The sequence below is a fragment of the Bubalus bubalis genome, chromosome 4 (genome assembly GCF_019923935.1).
Source record: "Bubalus bubalis isolate 160015118507 breed Murrah chromosome 4, NDDB_SH_1, whole genome shotgun sequence".
Classification (NCBI taxonomy): Eukaryota; Metazoa; Chordata; class Mammalia; order Artiodactyla; family Bovidae; genus Bubalus; species Bubalus bubalis.
Genome location: NC_059160.1, coordinates 25,399,813 through 25,415,936, shown reverse-complemented (window position 1 = coordinate 25,415,936; position 16,124 = coordinate 25,399,813). Strand labels below are relative to the sequence as shown.

The 16,124-nt window shown below is 36.4% G+C and overlaps 1 protein-coding gene across 3 annotated transcripts in view; it reads right to left on the bottom strand.

Annotated features, from left to right (window-relative positions):
* Nucleotides 1-16,124, bottom strand: part of PTPRO (protein tyrosine phosphatase receptor type O) — a 266,607-nt gene that overhangs the window by 96,155 nt on the left and 154,328 nt on the right. For all 3 annotated transcript variants that reach the window (XM_006052381.4, XM_006052380.4, XM_006052382.4), the window contains exons 3-7: nucleotides 10,762-10,920; nucleotides 8,854-9,006; nucleotides 6,537-6,980; nucleotides 4,551-4,712; nucleotides 482-678 (exon numbers count right to left, since the gene is read on the bottom strand). In XM_006052381.4, the coding sequence (XP_006052443.4) occupies nucleotides 482-678; nucleotides 4,551-4,712; nucleotides 6,537-6,980; nucleotides 8,854-9,006; nucleotides 10,762-10,920 (1,115 nt within the window). The remainder of the gene's footprint in view (nucleotides 1-481; nucleotides 679-4,550; nucleotides 4,713-6,536; nucleotides 6,981-8,853; nucleotides 9,007-10,761; nucleotides 10,921-16,124) is intronic.

Sequence of the window (16,124 nt, the reverse complement as noted above, 5' to 3'; positions counted from 1 at the left end):
CATGTCTCCTCCCCTAGAAGGTAAAGTTCTTCTGATTAGTTTTCAAATCCTTTTGCCCCAATCCATATTTATTCATGCCCTTCTTTCTGTGAATTCATATAGCCCCACCATCACTTACTTTTAGCCTAGGTCTTATACTCTGCAGTAATAACATGCGTTCTTACTATTGTTCTCTCTAGACTATAAAGTCAGCAAGAGCAGGATGTATAAAAATTGTCTAGATTCCCACCATCTCCCCCAGTACCCAGCACATCACAGGTGCTCAGGATATGTTCTTGAATGAGGAATGGAAGTAAAAGGAAGACGGGAAAGGAAGGTGACTGTGATCGCAGAGCCTTGCGTATTGACTTCCTGGCTCCTGTATCCATGATGTACCAGGGAGACCTTGGCACAGCTGCTTGCCACGGTGGCACCCTGGCATCTCCTGTGAGGCTGGGCTGCAGGAGGTGAGTGAGCCTGACGGGTCCTTCCTTTCCTTTACCTGAGTGCAGTACTGCTTTTCCAGCCTCTGGCTCTCCTTTTGTTTCTGGCAGGTGAGGGACACCACAGACACGATGGTGCCATTGTAGTTCTCTTGGGGAGACGTCCAGGACATCAAGGCAGTGGTTGAGCTTAGGACGTGGACACTCACGTGCTGGGGTTTCTCCGTGAGTTCTTCAATCCATTCTCCTGAAGGACCTGGATGTCAAATCAGAGCACAGGGGAGGTTTCAGGCTGAGCAGGTTGAGATTGACTATAGTTTTAAAAATTAAAACTGTTTTCCTTTTGCCCTTACAAAGACATTCCAAGTCAGACTGGCAGCCAGACTGGCAAGTCTTCACATCCTCTGCTTAGCTACGGTCTCCACTGGGTGACCTCCCCATCGACCTAAGCAACAGCCTGGTGGCAGCAACGAAACCAATTCTACTGAGAGACAGAAGCTCCACTTCATTTATAACATGCCTCTGAGATTATTCTGGTAACTTCTACACTAGACAGAGTTTACTTCTCTTTAAACAAAGAGTGTGTGTGGCGGTGTGGTTTCCTGAGTGTTTGTGATTCTTTTGCTGTTAGGATCTTTGGGCTCTAGAAATAATTATGTTGAGATTCAAATTAGCCTCTACTGCAATCCTGTGAAGAAAATTTTAAATTTGGTGACAGCAGGATCAAAAAGCAGAGTGTGACTCCCTTAGAGAAGAAATAGGCAACAGAAAGGCTCAATTATAGAAGCTGGTGGAAACCTGGGTGATAATTTAAGGACACGGTGGGATCCTCATTATAAAATATCTCCCTAAAAGTGCCCGCCATTAGCTTTGTTCTTTTAAATTTCCAAAGTGGTTATTAGCACAGTGCCTGACACATAGTGAAGACCCAAGAAATGGTAAGGTGATTATTATCTCCTGAAAGTCCCTGTTAAAATGCAAATGTGCAACTTCTTTTATTTGCTTAGGATACATTTCTCAGTTCTCTCAATAAGAAGCTGTATTTCTGGAGCCCAGGAAAAGGGGAGGAATAAGTGACTCTGCTGGGGAGGGCAGTCTCAAGCTCATGGGAAATGGGGCAAAGAAAATAAAAATAATATAAATGATAATAATAATTACAATGGCAAAGAGATGTAGGACTCACTGTTTGCCAGGCTCTTTTAAGCTTATTTATGTTTACATATTTTAATTCTTTAATTTTCTTAAATAAACTTATAAGTACTGGATTGGTTTCAGTTTCAGATGAGGAAACTGAGGCAGAGATAGAATAAGTAGAGCTGGGATTCACACACAAGAAGTTTGGTTTCAAAATCCATGCTCTTAACCCCTGTGTGAAACTTCCTGGAGCACTATGAAACTGTGAGAAGGATGCATCTGGAAGCAGGAAAGTTGGCCCCAAACTCAAGTTTTGCTCATTATTAGCGATACAACGTTGGGCAAATGACTTCTCTGAATCTCAGTCACTGCATCTGTCAAATGGACAAATCATAGAACGTTAGGATTGGAAAGGACTTAAGAGTTCCAGTGTGGGTTACTGATGGGGAAATTGGGGCCCAAAGATGTGAATGACCTGCCCAGTGTCACAGAGCGAGTATTGAGAGACAACCTGGGATTCCTATCTCCTGGGCCAGGGCTTTGTGTTAGCTTACCAAGATGCCATATGATTAGTCTGCTTTACAAGACTGTTGCTGGGATCAAATGAGATTGTAATGTATTAGAAAACTATCAAATGTGAAGTGTTATTACTTTTACAAAGATCTGAGGTTGTGGGGGCGAGAGTGGATGGAGGCAAAAAAACCTCACTCATTTAATGGCTTTATAATAGGATGGACCTGATAATCAACCCAAGGTAACAGGTCACTGCAGACTCCATGGAAATGGGCTCTGCTACTAAAGATTTCTAGAGTCTGATTCTCCTTCTCACACTAAGTGGCTACAGTTTCTGTGTCTAAGTTTTTTTTTTTTTTTCCCACCTAAAAATGGAGATAATAGCAATGCTCCCTTCAGAAGGCTTTTGGGAGACTAATGCAAATTTCTACCTTAATTTTCACCTCTGAGGAAAGCCTTCAAAACTACATAAATACAGTATTCTTGTAAAATTAAAGGTATACACATAGTACACCTGAATAACTCATTACTGCAAAACAGAGTATCTGAAGCTCCAAACAGGTTATTTTATTGGCAAAGAAACAGCAAAATTTCTAGTACTCTATATTTTCCTAAATGAATATTAACATGCATCTCTTCAAAAGAATCATATTTGTGAGCAATTCTGACATTCTCAGCAGCTCTGGTCAGTTTGGATACTCTAAGAATAAAGTGCCTATCACTGGAAAGTGATTCAATAAATATTTGTTGAATGTACAACAGAAATAATAAATAAGCAAAGAGTATAACCCCAACTTAGGGTTTTATTATGTGGCATGAAAAACAAGAGGTACCCAAATAAAATCCATCTAGAAAAATATCACACTCAGAGATAAGCTCTGTACTGTAAAGAATCTGCCTGCAATTCAGGAGACCTGAGTTCAGTCCCTGGGCCAGGAAGATCCCCTAGAGAAGAGAGTGGCTACCCACTCCAATATCCTTGCCTGGACAAACTCATGGACAGAGGGGCCTGGTAGGCTACAGTCCATGGGGTCACAAAGAGTTGGATGCGATTGACCGACTAACACTTTCACTTCATTATGAAACACAGTAGAAATTCAGAGCAGGGAAGAGCTAATGGCCTGAAGTTGTGGGAGTTTTCCTGGAACTTGCAGTGGGTCTCTGCTGGCAGACAAGGGAATCTCTGGGTTAATGAAACATTTTAAGCCTCATGGGAAGAACTCAATACTAAACTTTGCTTTCATTCTCAAATGATGCCATGTCAAAGATCTCCTGTAACTGACAGACATGTAGGCTGATCACGGATTTTTTTTTCTGCTTGTCTAGTGGATATTTCAAGCCTTTTCACAAATGGTGACATTTTTGATTTCCTTAGAAAAATTGTTATATAGGGTATTTTCAACATTTTTAGGCTGCTAAATAAACTGATTTCTCTCCTCTGCCCTCCTCCTTTTTATCTTGCCTGTCTTTTTGAGGGTCATTTAGTGAAAGGTGGTATTTTGCCTTTGGAGGAGGAGATAACATATGGTGATCATCCTTCTCGGAATGAAGTTTTTATCCATTGCCTTCTGGGTTTTTTTTTCTGCTGATCAGAGGCACATTAACTCTGGATAAGCTAGGAAACAGATTTTTGGCCTCTAAACTTTTGGTAAGCATAGTCAGATTAGCAGAAAACATTACCTATGTGCACTATTTGTATAGCTTTCTGAGGCTAGTTATTGGCCTGCTATTATCCCTGATGGAATCAGTAGAAGCTGCCCTAAGACTTGGTATTGGTATTTTCATGATGCTATAGCTTCATTGTTGTCGTTTAGTCATTAAGTCATGCCTGTCTTCTTGGGACCCCATGGGCTGTAGCTCACCAGGCTCCTCTGTCCCTGGGATTTTCCAGGCAAGAATACTGGATTGGGTTGCCATTTCCTTCTCCAGGAGATCTTCCCGACCCAGGGATTGAACCTGTGTCTTCTGCATTGCAGGTGGATTCTTTATTATCTGAGCCATCAGGGAAGTCCCATACTCTATCTTAGTTTGTGCTAATTTTTGGAGAGACCACCTAGGTCTTACTACATTTGAATCTCTGCTTCTTTCAAGCTCCTCAAACTCAATGAGCCTTTTCACACAGTTCAAAAATACCAGTTTTCATTATGGCTTCAAACAAAAGTCCTCTTTCCTCAACTATGTGTCCATGTCCTTGGAGGGTTTGTTACCACTAGTGTGAAAGGTCAGTTTAACAAATGTTCGATTATCTCAATAATAAAAAAAAGATCCTCAAGTTAAATCCCGGGGTAAATTTGCTACTATGAAACATACATATATTTTCTCTGCTGTCAAAAATCACATGGATTTGGGCCTCTCATGACCTTGAAGAATTCTCAGGGTCTCTAAGGTTTGATGAATAATTGATGCTTAAGCATCATTCATCACACCAGCTCCATTGTTCTAGCTCCTCTGTAAGTGCAAAATAATCTCTTTGGTACTTACTGATATAAAAACTGAGTGATTTTGCTGACTGACTGTTTCGAGTTTCACAAGATCCTGAGGAACTAAAGGTTGTCACAGATAACTTATATTTCCCGGGCTCCTTCAGTTCTGCAACAAATTCATGTGCTTCTTCATCCACTGTCAAATATTCAGTAAAGTTTTCTAAATCATATATAAAGAAGAGAATATATATGAATTGATATCTGGAACAGCCTTGGCTATAGACAAGTCAATTAATTTTTTTAAAAAGTATTTTCTTATTTTGCCTCTTTCCCTATGTCAAGTTGAATTATACCTCCAAACTAAAATTGCTATTGAAAAAAGATGGTTAAGAGTTCAAATTGTTTTCTTACAGTACTTTAAAATAACAAAATTAAAATACAGTGTCCAAATCAATAAAAATATGGATAAATATATACTGCATTCTTACATACTGTCAGCAGTAAAATGATACACACGAAATGGAAGTATAATGTTAGGAGAAGATAGCAATGATCAACTTTCTCATTTGGATATAAAGAATTAAAAGAAACAGTACCAAATGTTGTGCAAGTTCTTTGTGATAACATTAAATATCCATAATTGTCTTAAAATATATTGAATTATTTTCTAGTTAGAAATAATCCTCTGGGTATATTTTCTGACACATTATATTTTGCTTCATTGGCTGACTTCCAGAAATTTTAAAAGTAAAAATGATTTTTACATTGCTTCAAAGTCCATCTCCTGCTGCTTATTACTTCATTTGAAGTTTTTTTTTTTTTTTATCATTTGGTGACCAGAGTAGCCTTCAACAGAACACACTGCAGTCAGATAAAAGCATGATTGAACTTTCATGGAAAGAGGCATTACAAAATATTCTAAGATATAAGACCTTTTTTTCCAGAGACTATATCGAGCAACAGAAAAATAAAAGACTAAGGGAACTTTTTACAAATATAGGCAATTTTAGGCAAATGTTAAGACTTTTGACTCAAATAATTGTAAATGACAAAGGATTTCAATTTTATATAATATTTGGGTATTGTTGGTTGCTCTATACTCCAGTATAGAGGAATTCACAAATCTTGTATTTCATTCTATTGGATCAAACAAGGGCAAACAATATGTCATCTATGAGACTATATGATTTGAATACCCTAGCATGTAAGTAAGGCTGTCAGTTTAACCTCAAATTTTGACAGCTTGACAACCTTTGCCACTCAAACTACTAGACTGGAGAGCAAATAATGAATTATGTCATTATAAAAACAAAATAAACAACAAATAACTATGAAAATCTACCAAACAACAATTCAGATATGATTCATGACCCAAATTTACTGAATGCCATGGCCCTATTTTTCATAAAGTAATGGGTTAAATATAAAGAATGTCTCTTGGCTGCTAAGTGAATACAATATATATAATATAGTAGCTAGAGTGGGACTACCAGTTGCTATGTATTTTTATTCTACTACCAGTCCCTCTTTGGAAAAATGTGAGTTGTGCTGGTTCCAAGGGAGCACCCCCAGAGGGGAATAAGACTAGCCTGATGAGCAGAACACAGGTCTGATACTCTAGGGAAAGTAGCCATGTTGTCAGCAAGATTCTTTTGCTGCATGCTTCACAAGTTTGTGTACTGGGAAAACAGAACACTTCTCCAGGATATTCTGTAATTTGTGATGGTTAGAAATTTAATTCAAAATCTATTCAAAGTTTCCTCAGTGGCCTGGGGGAGGTGAAATGTCAGCAATAAAATATGTACAATTGCCTATACTTGGCGATGTGTGAACTACCCAAACCAGGTTCTGACCCAATCTGTTCATTTTCGTTTTCTGGTTTCAGTCTGCCTTGGGATAGTCAATATATTCTTCATTTTCTCTACCATTTTTCTTTATATCTTAACTGTCTGCCTGCAGTCTTTCTTTCTAAATGTAATTTTTAAAAGTTCCCATTTCCTTTACCTTTGCACCATTTAAGTCCTCTGATTTCCTAGTACTTTACCTTCTCTTTCTATGTGGATATGGAACCCATCAAAGGCAGTGGGTGGTTTTGGTGGTAACCAACTCAATATCATTTGTACAGGGAAAGAAGAGAAAGAGCTGGATGCCGATTTCTCCATCTCACTGAGTGTCCTGTTGTTTTCGTATTCTGTGGGAAGCACACTGACAAATTCATCTTCGCTTTCAGGAGTCGCAGATGCACTGTCCCACCAATATGGCTGGGATGTTGTTTCGAAATCACTGCTGTTAAAATCAGGCCAACCAGAAGAAATGTTGCCAGAGGGAATTTCAGGAATGTCATCTGTAAAATGGAAGACTTTGTCCTTTCCCCTTGTATCTTGTGACCTCATGAATGATTCCTCTGGGAAACTGCCGCTCTCTTCTTCCCAGTTGTTTTTGTTCAAGTTCACTATACGAACTGAGATATTCCGAGGTGGATAAGGGGCTGTAAGAAAGAGAATTATCATTTTATGTATTTTTAAACTACTATAATGAATACTTTATTAATGAGTCAAACATAAAAGCAGATTCAGAAAACAGTTTAATTGTACTTTTACATCAAGAACAAGTGTCGTTTCAAGTACATGTCTACTTAAGATTTTGTACATGATGCGCACACATTATCGTATCATCAGTCACACTTCAGATACATTAAATAGTGGTACTATGTTAGTCAAAGTGGTGACTGAATCACTTCCAAAGTAGAGTTACATTCATATTTTTCAGCTCATCACAATCTCCTTTCTAAAAAACCGAGTCTCTGTCACTAGATCTTTTTTACAAAAAAGCAACTATAGTGTCTTACAGCTATCAAGACTAAAAATACTCCCTATGACATAGTTGCACTTAGGAGAGTTGCATGTTGAAATTACCTTAGGAATTTTAATACACATGTTGCAAATATGGCTTCGCTTCTAACCTCTCAAAATGAAAACTATGCCCACAAAATAAGTTTATGAATTATGGAAGTATGCTTTTCTAGTGGTAGAAAATTATGAAGGCCACTGAATGGTCTCTACCTACAACAAATTCTACATATCTTTCAAATAGCAACTCAACACTCACCTCTTAGGAGCTTTTAATAAAAATTAATCTTTCGCTCTTTCATGCTGCTATATATCTTTGTGTGTACATGCTCAGTCACTCAGTTGTGTCTGACTCTTTAATAATATTTATTGCATTCTACCTTGTATGATTGCCAATAGCTGTTTAGTTGCTAAGTCATGTCCAACTCTTTGTGACCCCATGGATGTAGCCCATCAGACTCCTGTCCATGGGATTTCCCAGACAAGAATACTGGAGTGGGTTGCCATTTCCTCCTCCAGCGGATATTCCTGACCCAGGGATTGAACCCATGTCTCCTGCACTGGCAGGCGGATTCTTTACCACTGAGCCTCCAGGGAAGCCCACGAGTGCCAATAGTACCTCTACCATTTTTGAGGCCAGGAAACCATTTCAGCGGACTTTGTCTTCATCTCTCCAGTACTTTAAAAATCTCCCAGGGAAAAGATGCTCAAACAGTTTCTTTACTTGAATAATGAAAACTACAAGTAGAATCTTAGGTGTTGATGTGAGGTGAATAAAATATTAATATTTAGCTGAAATAGTTTCTTTGTTTTGGCCTAAAGAATGAGAATCATGACATCTTAAAATTTCAGATTGGCAGGGTCTGTTAGTGATCTATTATAACCCATTCCCAATGTTTGTATCAATTGTGTCTCCTCATGCTTATTGAATACTTAAGCATGTTTTGGGGGGAAAATGTCAGTTATATTGGTATTGGTGATGGGTATTTAGCATGTGTGTATTTATTTTATCCATCTGTTCTTTCACCTTCCTGCCCACCTATCTATCCATCCATCCATTCATCCATCTATCCATCCTATGATTGTGCTTCATATTAGTGATGATACTAAAGTTAAGCACTGCCAAGTTTTAAGTGTACCTGAATCCTAATATTTTCTTTTAATAATCAGATAATCTATACCAGAGCATCTCACATCTGTTCTTCTGCCATATGGTTATTATGTCATACTGTAGATTTACTGATGTCTACTTGATTCAGTTAAGTTACTTACTTATAACTTGATTTCTCAAAGATTAAAAATCTGTGATTTCATTGATATTTAAATTTATTATTGAGTATTTTGCTCAGCTCATTTTGCATTGATAGAAAATTCATTTTAGATTATTGAAATATGTTTCTTTTTTCTGAGTTCTGGAACAGAATTTTCCTTAGAATGACAGAAAGCATATATATAACAACAACATATAATTTAATTATTTTTTCACTAAATTTAATTTTTCAAATGACTTACCAGTTCTATGCTGTTTGGGTTCATGACTGACACCGCTGTACTCCACAAGAGTGCTTTTATTAAAATTTGCCTCTGATACCAGCTGAAAGGTGATATTACTATAGCATATTCCTGGCAGCCAGTGATTAAACACTGTTTTTCCCTTAAAAAAATCTGAGGAAAAAAAACAATTATATTAAATTTTTGGTTTTCTAAATGCCACAGACTTCTAGAAAGTTTTGAACAATTATGACTATCTGTCAAATAATATTTCCTGTGACTTCTAGTATAGTCAGTAATAAAAAATTGATTTAAGGCTAGAGATGAGAATTGAAATTTGTAGACTCAAAGGCTTTTTCTGCAAGAATTAGATATATTTGGAATTAAAATTTTATTATAGGAACATTTGATGCATTAAGTGGAAATGGTTACATATAGAAATTGTAGAGATTAGGTTTATGCTAATCATTTACTGTAAGAACCCAAGGTATTTTGCCAATTTATGACTTAGGAAAAAATAATTTTACAAGAAATGTTTTCACTAGACTCACTTGTAAAATATAGCCTATTTTTTAAAAGAAAATGATTTGTCATTTGGCAAATGGGACCTTCCTGAAAAAAGAAGAAAATTTTAAAAATTGAATTTTATTTAGAAAATGGTTTTTTTGGAAGATAATAATAAACTTAAAAACCCAATCCAAGTTGGAAAGAAATGAGGGAAAGGAACTGAAAATATCACTTATTGAATGAAAAGCCAAAAATAATTTGAAAAATTAATTAACTTAAAAAAAGAGCATACTAGTTAACATTTTTAAACTCATGGAATTTAGCTCAACAAAAGTATCAGTGATGGTTTTCAGTTATTTATAAACTTATATTTGCATGTGATCAATAAGCAAACAAGGTCCCAATTACTAATTTTCAGGTAATCTGTTTTCATTGAAAGCAAAGAATGCAGTAAGAGAGTCTATTTTTGTTTATTTGATTTCTTTTAAGTTTAAAACAAAAACCTGTAGAGTTACTGCATGTGCCTTAAACACTGTCTCATTAAAAAAAAATCCTTGGAAGATTCAGGAGTTTATAAAAGCAGCAAGTCAAAGTGGGATGTTTCTGGGTATCATGCCTTAGGTGGTTGAGTAAGCATCCTCTACCTGGTTTTCATTTACAGCTAATCAACTTTGAGACCAGCACCTACGCTCAGTGCAGATATATGTAGCGGCTCTGTGTCCTGAGAATGTTTGTCTCTCCAGTTCAGTTCCCCAAACTGAATGTCCTCTGTCCTCTCCCTGTCCCTCTCCCACTTGGCCCACTTCTGCCCTCTAGTCTATTCAGAGAAATTGATTGGGATTCTTTAGAAATTTTTAATTCCCCTGGACCCTCTTCTCTCTCTCTGACCACAAGATTCCCATCAAGCCAGTAAAAATAGTGAAACCCATTTTTGTATATTAATGCAGTCATTTAACTAGTCATACAGATAAATATACACAAAGGAACTGTAAAGTATTGTCTTAAGCATTCGAGAATAATGTTGGACCATCTCCAAATGAAATTTTTTGAAAGACCCCCATCTAACTTCCCAGGTCTGGAAATGCCTTAATGCACTCAGAAGGAAATGATTAGGTGCTGTGCTTCTAAATTTAAATTTGTTTCCTACACCAGACATGCAGGAATAATATTTGGCAAGAATAACATGTAAGTCATAATAATTTGAGTTTTTATGTTTATGCATGACACATGACTCTAAAATAATGAACCAAACATTTTAAGTCTCCTCATAACAATATTTTCATGCATCAGTAACTATTTTTATTGGTTCATTATGATCAAACAGTGAATTATAAGACTTCTTCAGAGCAAGAGGAAGACCATTTGGCAGAAATTATGTAAAATGTACGAGTCATCATTTTTCATCTTTCTGTTGCCTCTTACCTTTATATAGCATTGTCCGGAAGTCTTTACCTTCCCAATAGCTTATGTTTACTCTTGTGAAAACGTTGTATTTTTCTGGATAATGAATTTCAAAGAGGACTCCTGTTTCAGGAGAAGGTTTATAGTCATATATTGAAACACTGGTTACAGGAAGAGGTTCTGCAGAAGGAAAGTTAATGGAGAAAGGGGAATTGGGAAAAGAGCAAAATACCATTATTAATACTTGAAAGTGCCAAGGATGACACCTATTAGCATTTTACACATACTTTAATTATCTGTAAGACACTAAACTCTTCAGTACTCCTGAGCTGACTGTTCTCCTTAGCAGTAATTAATAAAGCATATTTTATGTGGTGATTTCTGCTTTTCAAAGAACTTTCATATTCATTTTTCCAATTGCCTTTTGCAACAACCCTAAGATCTAGGAAGAACAAATATTCATATCACCATTCAACATATAAAAATAATGATAACTGAGACTTTAAATTACTTGTCAATGGTAATTTAACAAGGACATAGCGGAGTCTGTATCTACAGATTCCTAGTTCATTTTTCCCCCAAGTCAAGAAAATTTGATATTAATAACAGACAAGTAATAGAAAATAGGCTTCCTGGGAGGCGGGTGCAGTGGTAAAGAATCCACCTGCAAATGCAGGAGATGCATGGGACTTGGTTTGGATTCCTGGGTGGAGAAGATTCCCTGGAGGAAGAAATGGCAACCTGCTCCAGTATTCTTGCCTGGAAAATTCCATGGACAGAGGAGACTGGCAAGCTACAGTCCATGGGGTCACAAAGAGTGGGACATGACTGAGTACAATAGAAAATATGTTTTGGCTCTGACCAGGCATAAATGTTTTAATAATCAGTTATTTCTTCATGTGAGCTTAGCACTTTTTAAATATTAAGTATAAGATTGCAAACCATCCTATATTATGAGAATTATAGTTCATAATATTTACCAGCTTTTCTACAGAAGTTTAAAAATGTTTATTTTTATTTTGTATGAGTTGTTAACTCATCACAAAACTTTGTAAATAAACACTCATTTTTTAAATAACCGATTGATTGATTTACGTCTGAATCTCTTCCATTACCACTTTTCAGCCGAAGTCTTGTACAGTGCCAGAGTCCCTTCACTCTTTAGTAGGGACTACTGAATGAGTCTTACTAGCATGCATTTCATTCAAGAAAATATTTAAAATAATTTGGCATGGAGTCAATTCTTTATTGGCTTCCCTGATGGCTCAGTGGATAAAGAATTCCCCTGCAAAGCAGGAGGCACAGGGGTCACGGGTTCAATCCCTGAATGGGGAAGATGGCAACCCACTTCAATATTCTCAGCTAAAAAAATCCAATCGACAGAGGAGCCTGGCCGGCTACAGTCTGTGGGGTTGCAGAGTCAGATACAACTGAGCGACAAAGCATGAATCAACTCTTATAGAAAAAACTGATTTTGATTCAAAGTTTTAGTATTGAGAGGATTCTTGGACATCTATAGCCTAACTGAAGCCTCCAATTAAAATAAATTAAATTAAAAAACAAAACAAAACAAAAGAAATAGACTTAGTTTAAGTTTTACACTTTGAAATTTCAATTTCAATAACATAAGAAACCAAAATTTGACTTAGTTCATTCAACAATTACCTACTTTGTCTCAATCTAAATATCTTTTTTGTTGTTTTAAAAAATCTAAATTTATATTCTAAATGTTTCTGTTTTATTTTTGCCAATTTTTGTTTCATTATTGCTTAATCTTTTTAAATAAGTAGAATTCTTTCATCTATCATTTTATAGATGATAACATACTACAAATTTTTGTTATGTTGCTACATAAAACATAATCCAAAATGTGATAATAATTTTGATGTCTATCTTGTTTAGCATAGATTTCATTTGTTCTAAACCATAAGCCCTTGGCCAAATTTTGCTTTCTCATTGTCCCATTTCTTGCTTTTTCTTCACTGTTTTGAGGCAGTTTAGCATCCTTTCAGCTCACCAGAAGCTGTAGTCTAGGGCCAGGGCATATAACATCACTCTGGGGTTCTTGCTATTATGGATGATATAGCTGTTTTCACAAACTTGTTCTCTGAGTAAGAGCGTAACTAAGCTTGGTACTTGATAGTAAGACTATGTGTCTCTTGCATCCTTAGGACTCCACAAGTGTCTTTTTTGACAAGCAGGAAGAATCTTTGCTTTCAACAATGAGCCTGGCTCTGGGTCATATCTAACTTGTAAAAATTCAATCCTTCCTACTCTATGGTGACCCAGACTCAGTACTGTCTTCTTTCAGACTCAGAGCACAAAGGCTCCATGACTTCAGCCTTCTTCCCTACTTTGAGTTTCTTTCTTTTTTTTAAATATAAATTTATTTATTTTAATTGGAGGTTAATTACTTTACAACATTGTATTGGTTTTGTGTACTTTGAGTTTCTGATTCATGGAAACACCTGTCTTATTTCTGAGCCTAGAAATATATTTCTGGTTTTCTTTTCACTTTGTGGTGGGAGCAAAGAATATATGACAAAGCAGAAATTTACTGCATTATTTTTACTAAAAAATCCTACCATAGAGTCCCATTTTTTCTTTTAATAAAAAATTAAAAATGGCATTTAATAGGATCATTATTTCCTCATTAGGTGGCCCACATAATTAAAACTATCTTCAAATTGAAGAATATTTCCTGTTTCTTAATTCCCTTTGAACCATCATGACAGTTCATGAATAGGAAGACTCTTGAAGTTCTGGATGTGACTATCTTAGAAGATGAAAAAACAAAAGCAAATGCGGAGTAAGTACTGTTTTAAGAAAGCAGATGTAGGCTTGTACTTGTTAATATCTGCTAGTTGCTGAGGTGATTTCTTCCTGTGATTGCTCTGTTTTTTAGGAACTAAAAGGAAAGCTCAGTATCCTTTGCTTCTGATGTGACCAACCTAAGGACATGTGTCTTCTGACATGATCCTCTTGATGGAGACAAACCTGGGCTTAGTCCCCCACTTCTGATGTCAGGAGTAGGGAAAAGGGAACGATCCAGGTCCCAGGCCAGAGCTCTTGTCTGATGCTTAGATAACAGCCTGGGACCTGACCTAATGGTTCAGCTGTATCCAAACAGGCCACTGAGTTGAGCTGGCAGCAGCAGCCACCTGTGGCCCAGGAAGGATGTTTAACATCGCATCTACTAACTTAGTTCAAGTCTTCATTTCTTTTGTAGAGAGCAAAATTTGCCACCACAAAATGTGTCTCTTTGGCATGAGGCTTTTTTGTTTTTTAAGAAACAGAAGAATCAGGAAGAAACTTTGATCTTCCCCCTAACTGTTAAAAGAATTTAGATGGCCTGTTCCTGGAATAGAGTATCACCAGGGGGATTGGCAAAGAATATGGGCTGGAAGTGGTGAGAGAAACTCAGCAGGGCTTGGAGATCAGAGTCCTCTCTGTGTCCTGTGGTCTCTTCAGGGCCCAGCTTTTGTTTATCAAACATCTGCTTTTCCATCTTCATGTACATTGCCTTCCTCCTCCTTTATGGTCTCAAATCACTACCCCCAACATCTTCTTTTGTCTTTAGCTGAAGATGGTTTCTAAGGTGAAGGTTTTGGCCATTTCAGAGAATTCTTGTTTCCTGGGTCTCTCCCATCTACACAATTGATTACATTTCAGTTTGATTTTCTTTTGTTCATCTGTCTCACATCAGTTTAATTCTTAGACCAGCCTGAAAAACCTAGAAGGGTAGGTAAGAATTTCTTCCTCTCCAACACTTTCCTGGAATATTTAAACAACTTTCTAAATTACTCTTCCTGCCTCCAACCTCACCTTAATTTTTCTTATCTCTGTTTAAACGTTTTAAGCTTTCAGGCTACTTGATATTCTCACTTTTGTCAGTCTCTGTTTTAAATCTGTCACCTCCACCTCACTGATTTTTCCCCATCTGATCTTTTCTGTTTCTCCTTTGCTCTCAGCCTCTTGAGAAATTTTCTATTTAATGTCATTGGTATTAATTATACTTAGTGATCTTATACTGGATTCTACAAACTATGTTAAGGAGTTTATTTAAATTTTTTTAGTATAAAAAATTTACATTATTTAATAGCACCCACTACCAAATCAGTAATCAACAGCCCACAAGCCAAATCTGGCCTGCCACATGTTTTTGTATGATTTTTGAGCAAAGAAGGCTATTTACAGTTTAAAATGGTTGACAAAACTCAACAGAAGAATACTATTTCATGACACATGAAAATTATGTGAAATTCAAATTTTGGTGTTTTTAAATAAAGTTGCCTTAGAACACAGCCATGCTTATTTGTTTACGTGTTATCTATGGCTGTTTTTCTGCTAACATAGTGGAGTTGAATCACTGTAACACAGACCATATGGTCCACAAAGCATAGAATATTTATTACCTAGGCCTTTACAGGAAAAGTTGGCTAACCAGTGGAATAGATTATAAATTAGAAAACTAGAAGAATGGAATAATCTGCCAAAGTCTACATTATGGTTCCCAGATTTCTCTGACTCTAAAGTTCATGCTTTGATCCACTATTCAAAATATCTGTGTGATAATTTGTCCATTCCAAGGCAAGATTCAGACCGTGTGCCTTGCAGCTCTGTTATAAGAAGCAGATTTCCCCCAATCAAATTGTGTGTCATTCCTTGTATAAGACCTGTCCTCATTCCTCATCATTTAAAGATTAAGGTCTAAACACTTTTGTAAAGTATTCAAGGTTATTCCCAATATTTCTAGTGACCTTTTTCTTCATTTTCTGAAATCATAGATGCTTGCCATCTTCACTCTTGCAGTTCATAGGTGTGCCCTGCTATTAAAAAATGCTATGCCTGCATTTTTAAAAAATCTATGATTCATTTTAAGTCTGAGTGTAACACTTTCCATTGCTTATCCATTTGGCAAATTTTCACTAAATTTTTTATCATTGTTTCTTCTGAGGTGCCTTCCCAATGTTTCCTAAGAAGGTTGGGTAGTCTCTTACATAATTTTTTTACAGCACTTATCATATATTTTTAATGTTTTCTTTATCTTTTCCACTATTGTATACCATCTTTGAGAATGGGCATTTTATTTATTTCTCTGGCACCTAGGATGTGGCATAGAGAATGTAGACAATATATAAAGTAAAAACTCAGACATTATTTTTATTTATCATGGCTGAATTTGTATGCCCCATGTATGTTCTGTAGTCATGTCTCTAGGACTTAACAAACACAGGAGACAGCAGTGTGTAAACAGGATTTCCCAACTTTCTAAGAAGTTGTTTTCATGTATTATTTTATCTCCTGAGAAACTACTCCTTGTTTCTAATGTGCCCATGATATGCTGAAGGTTCTCAAACAGTTAAATATTAATCAGATATCAG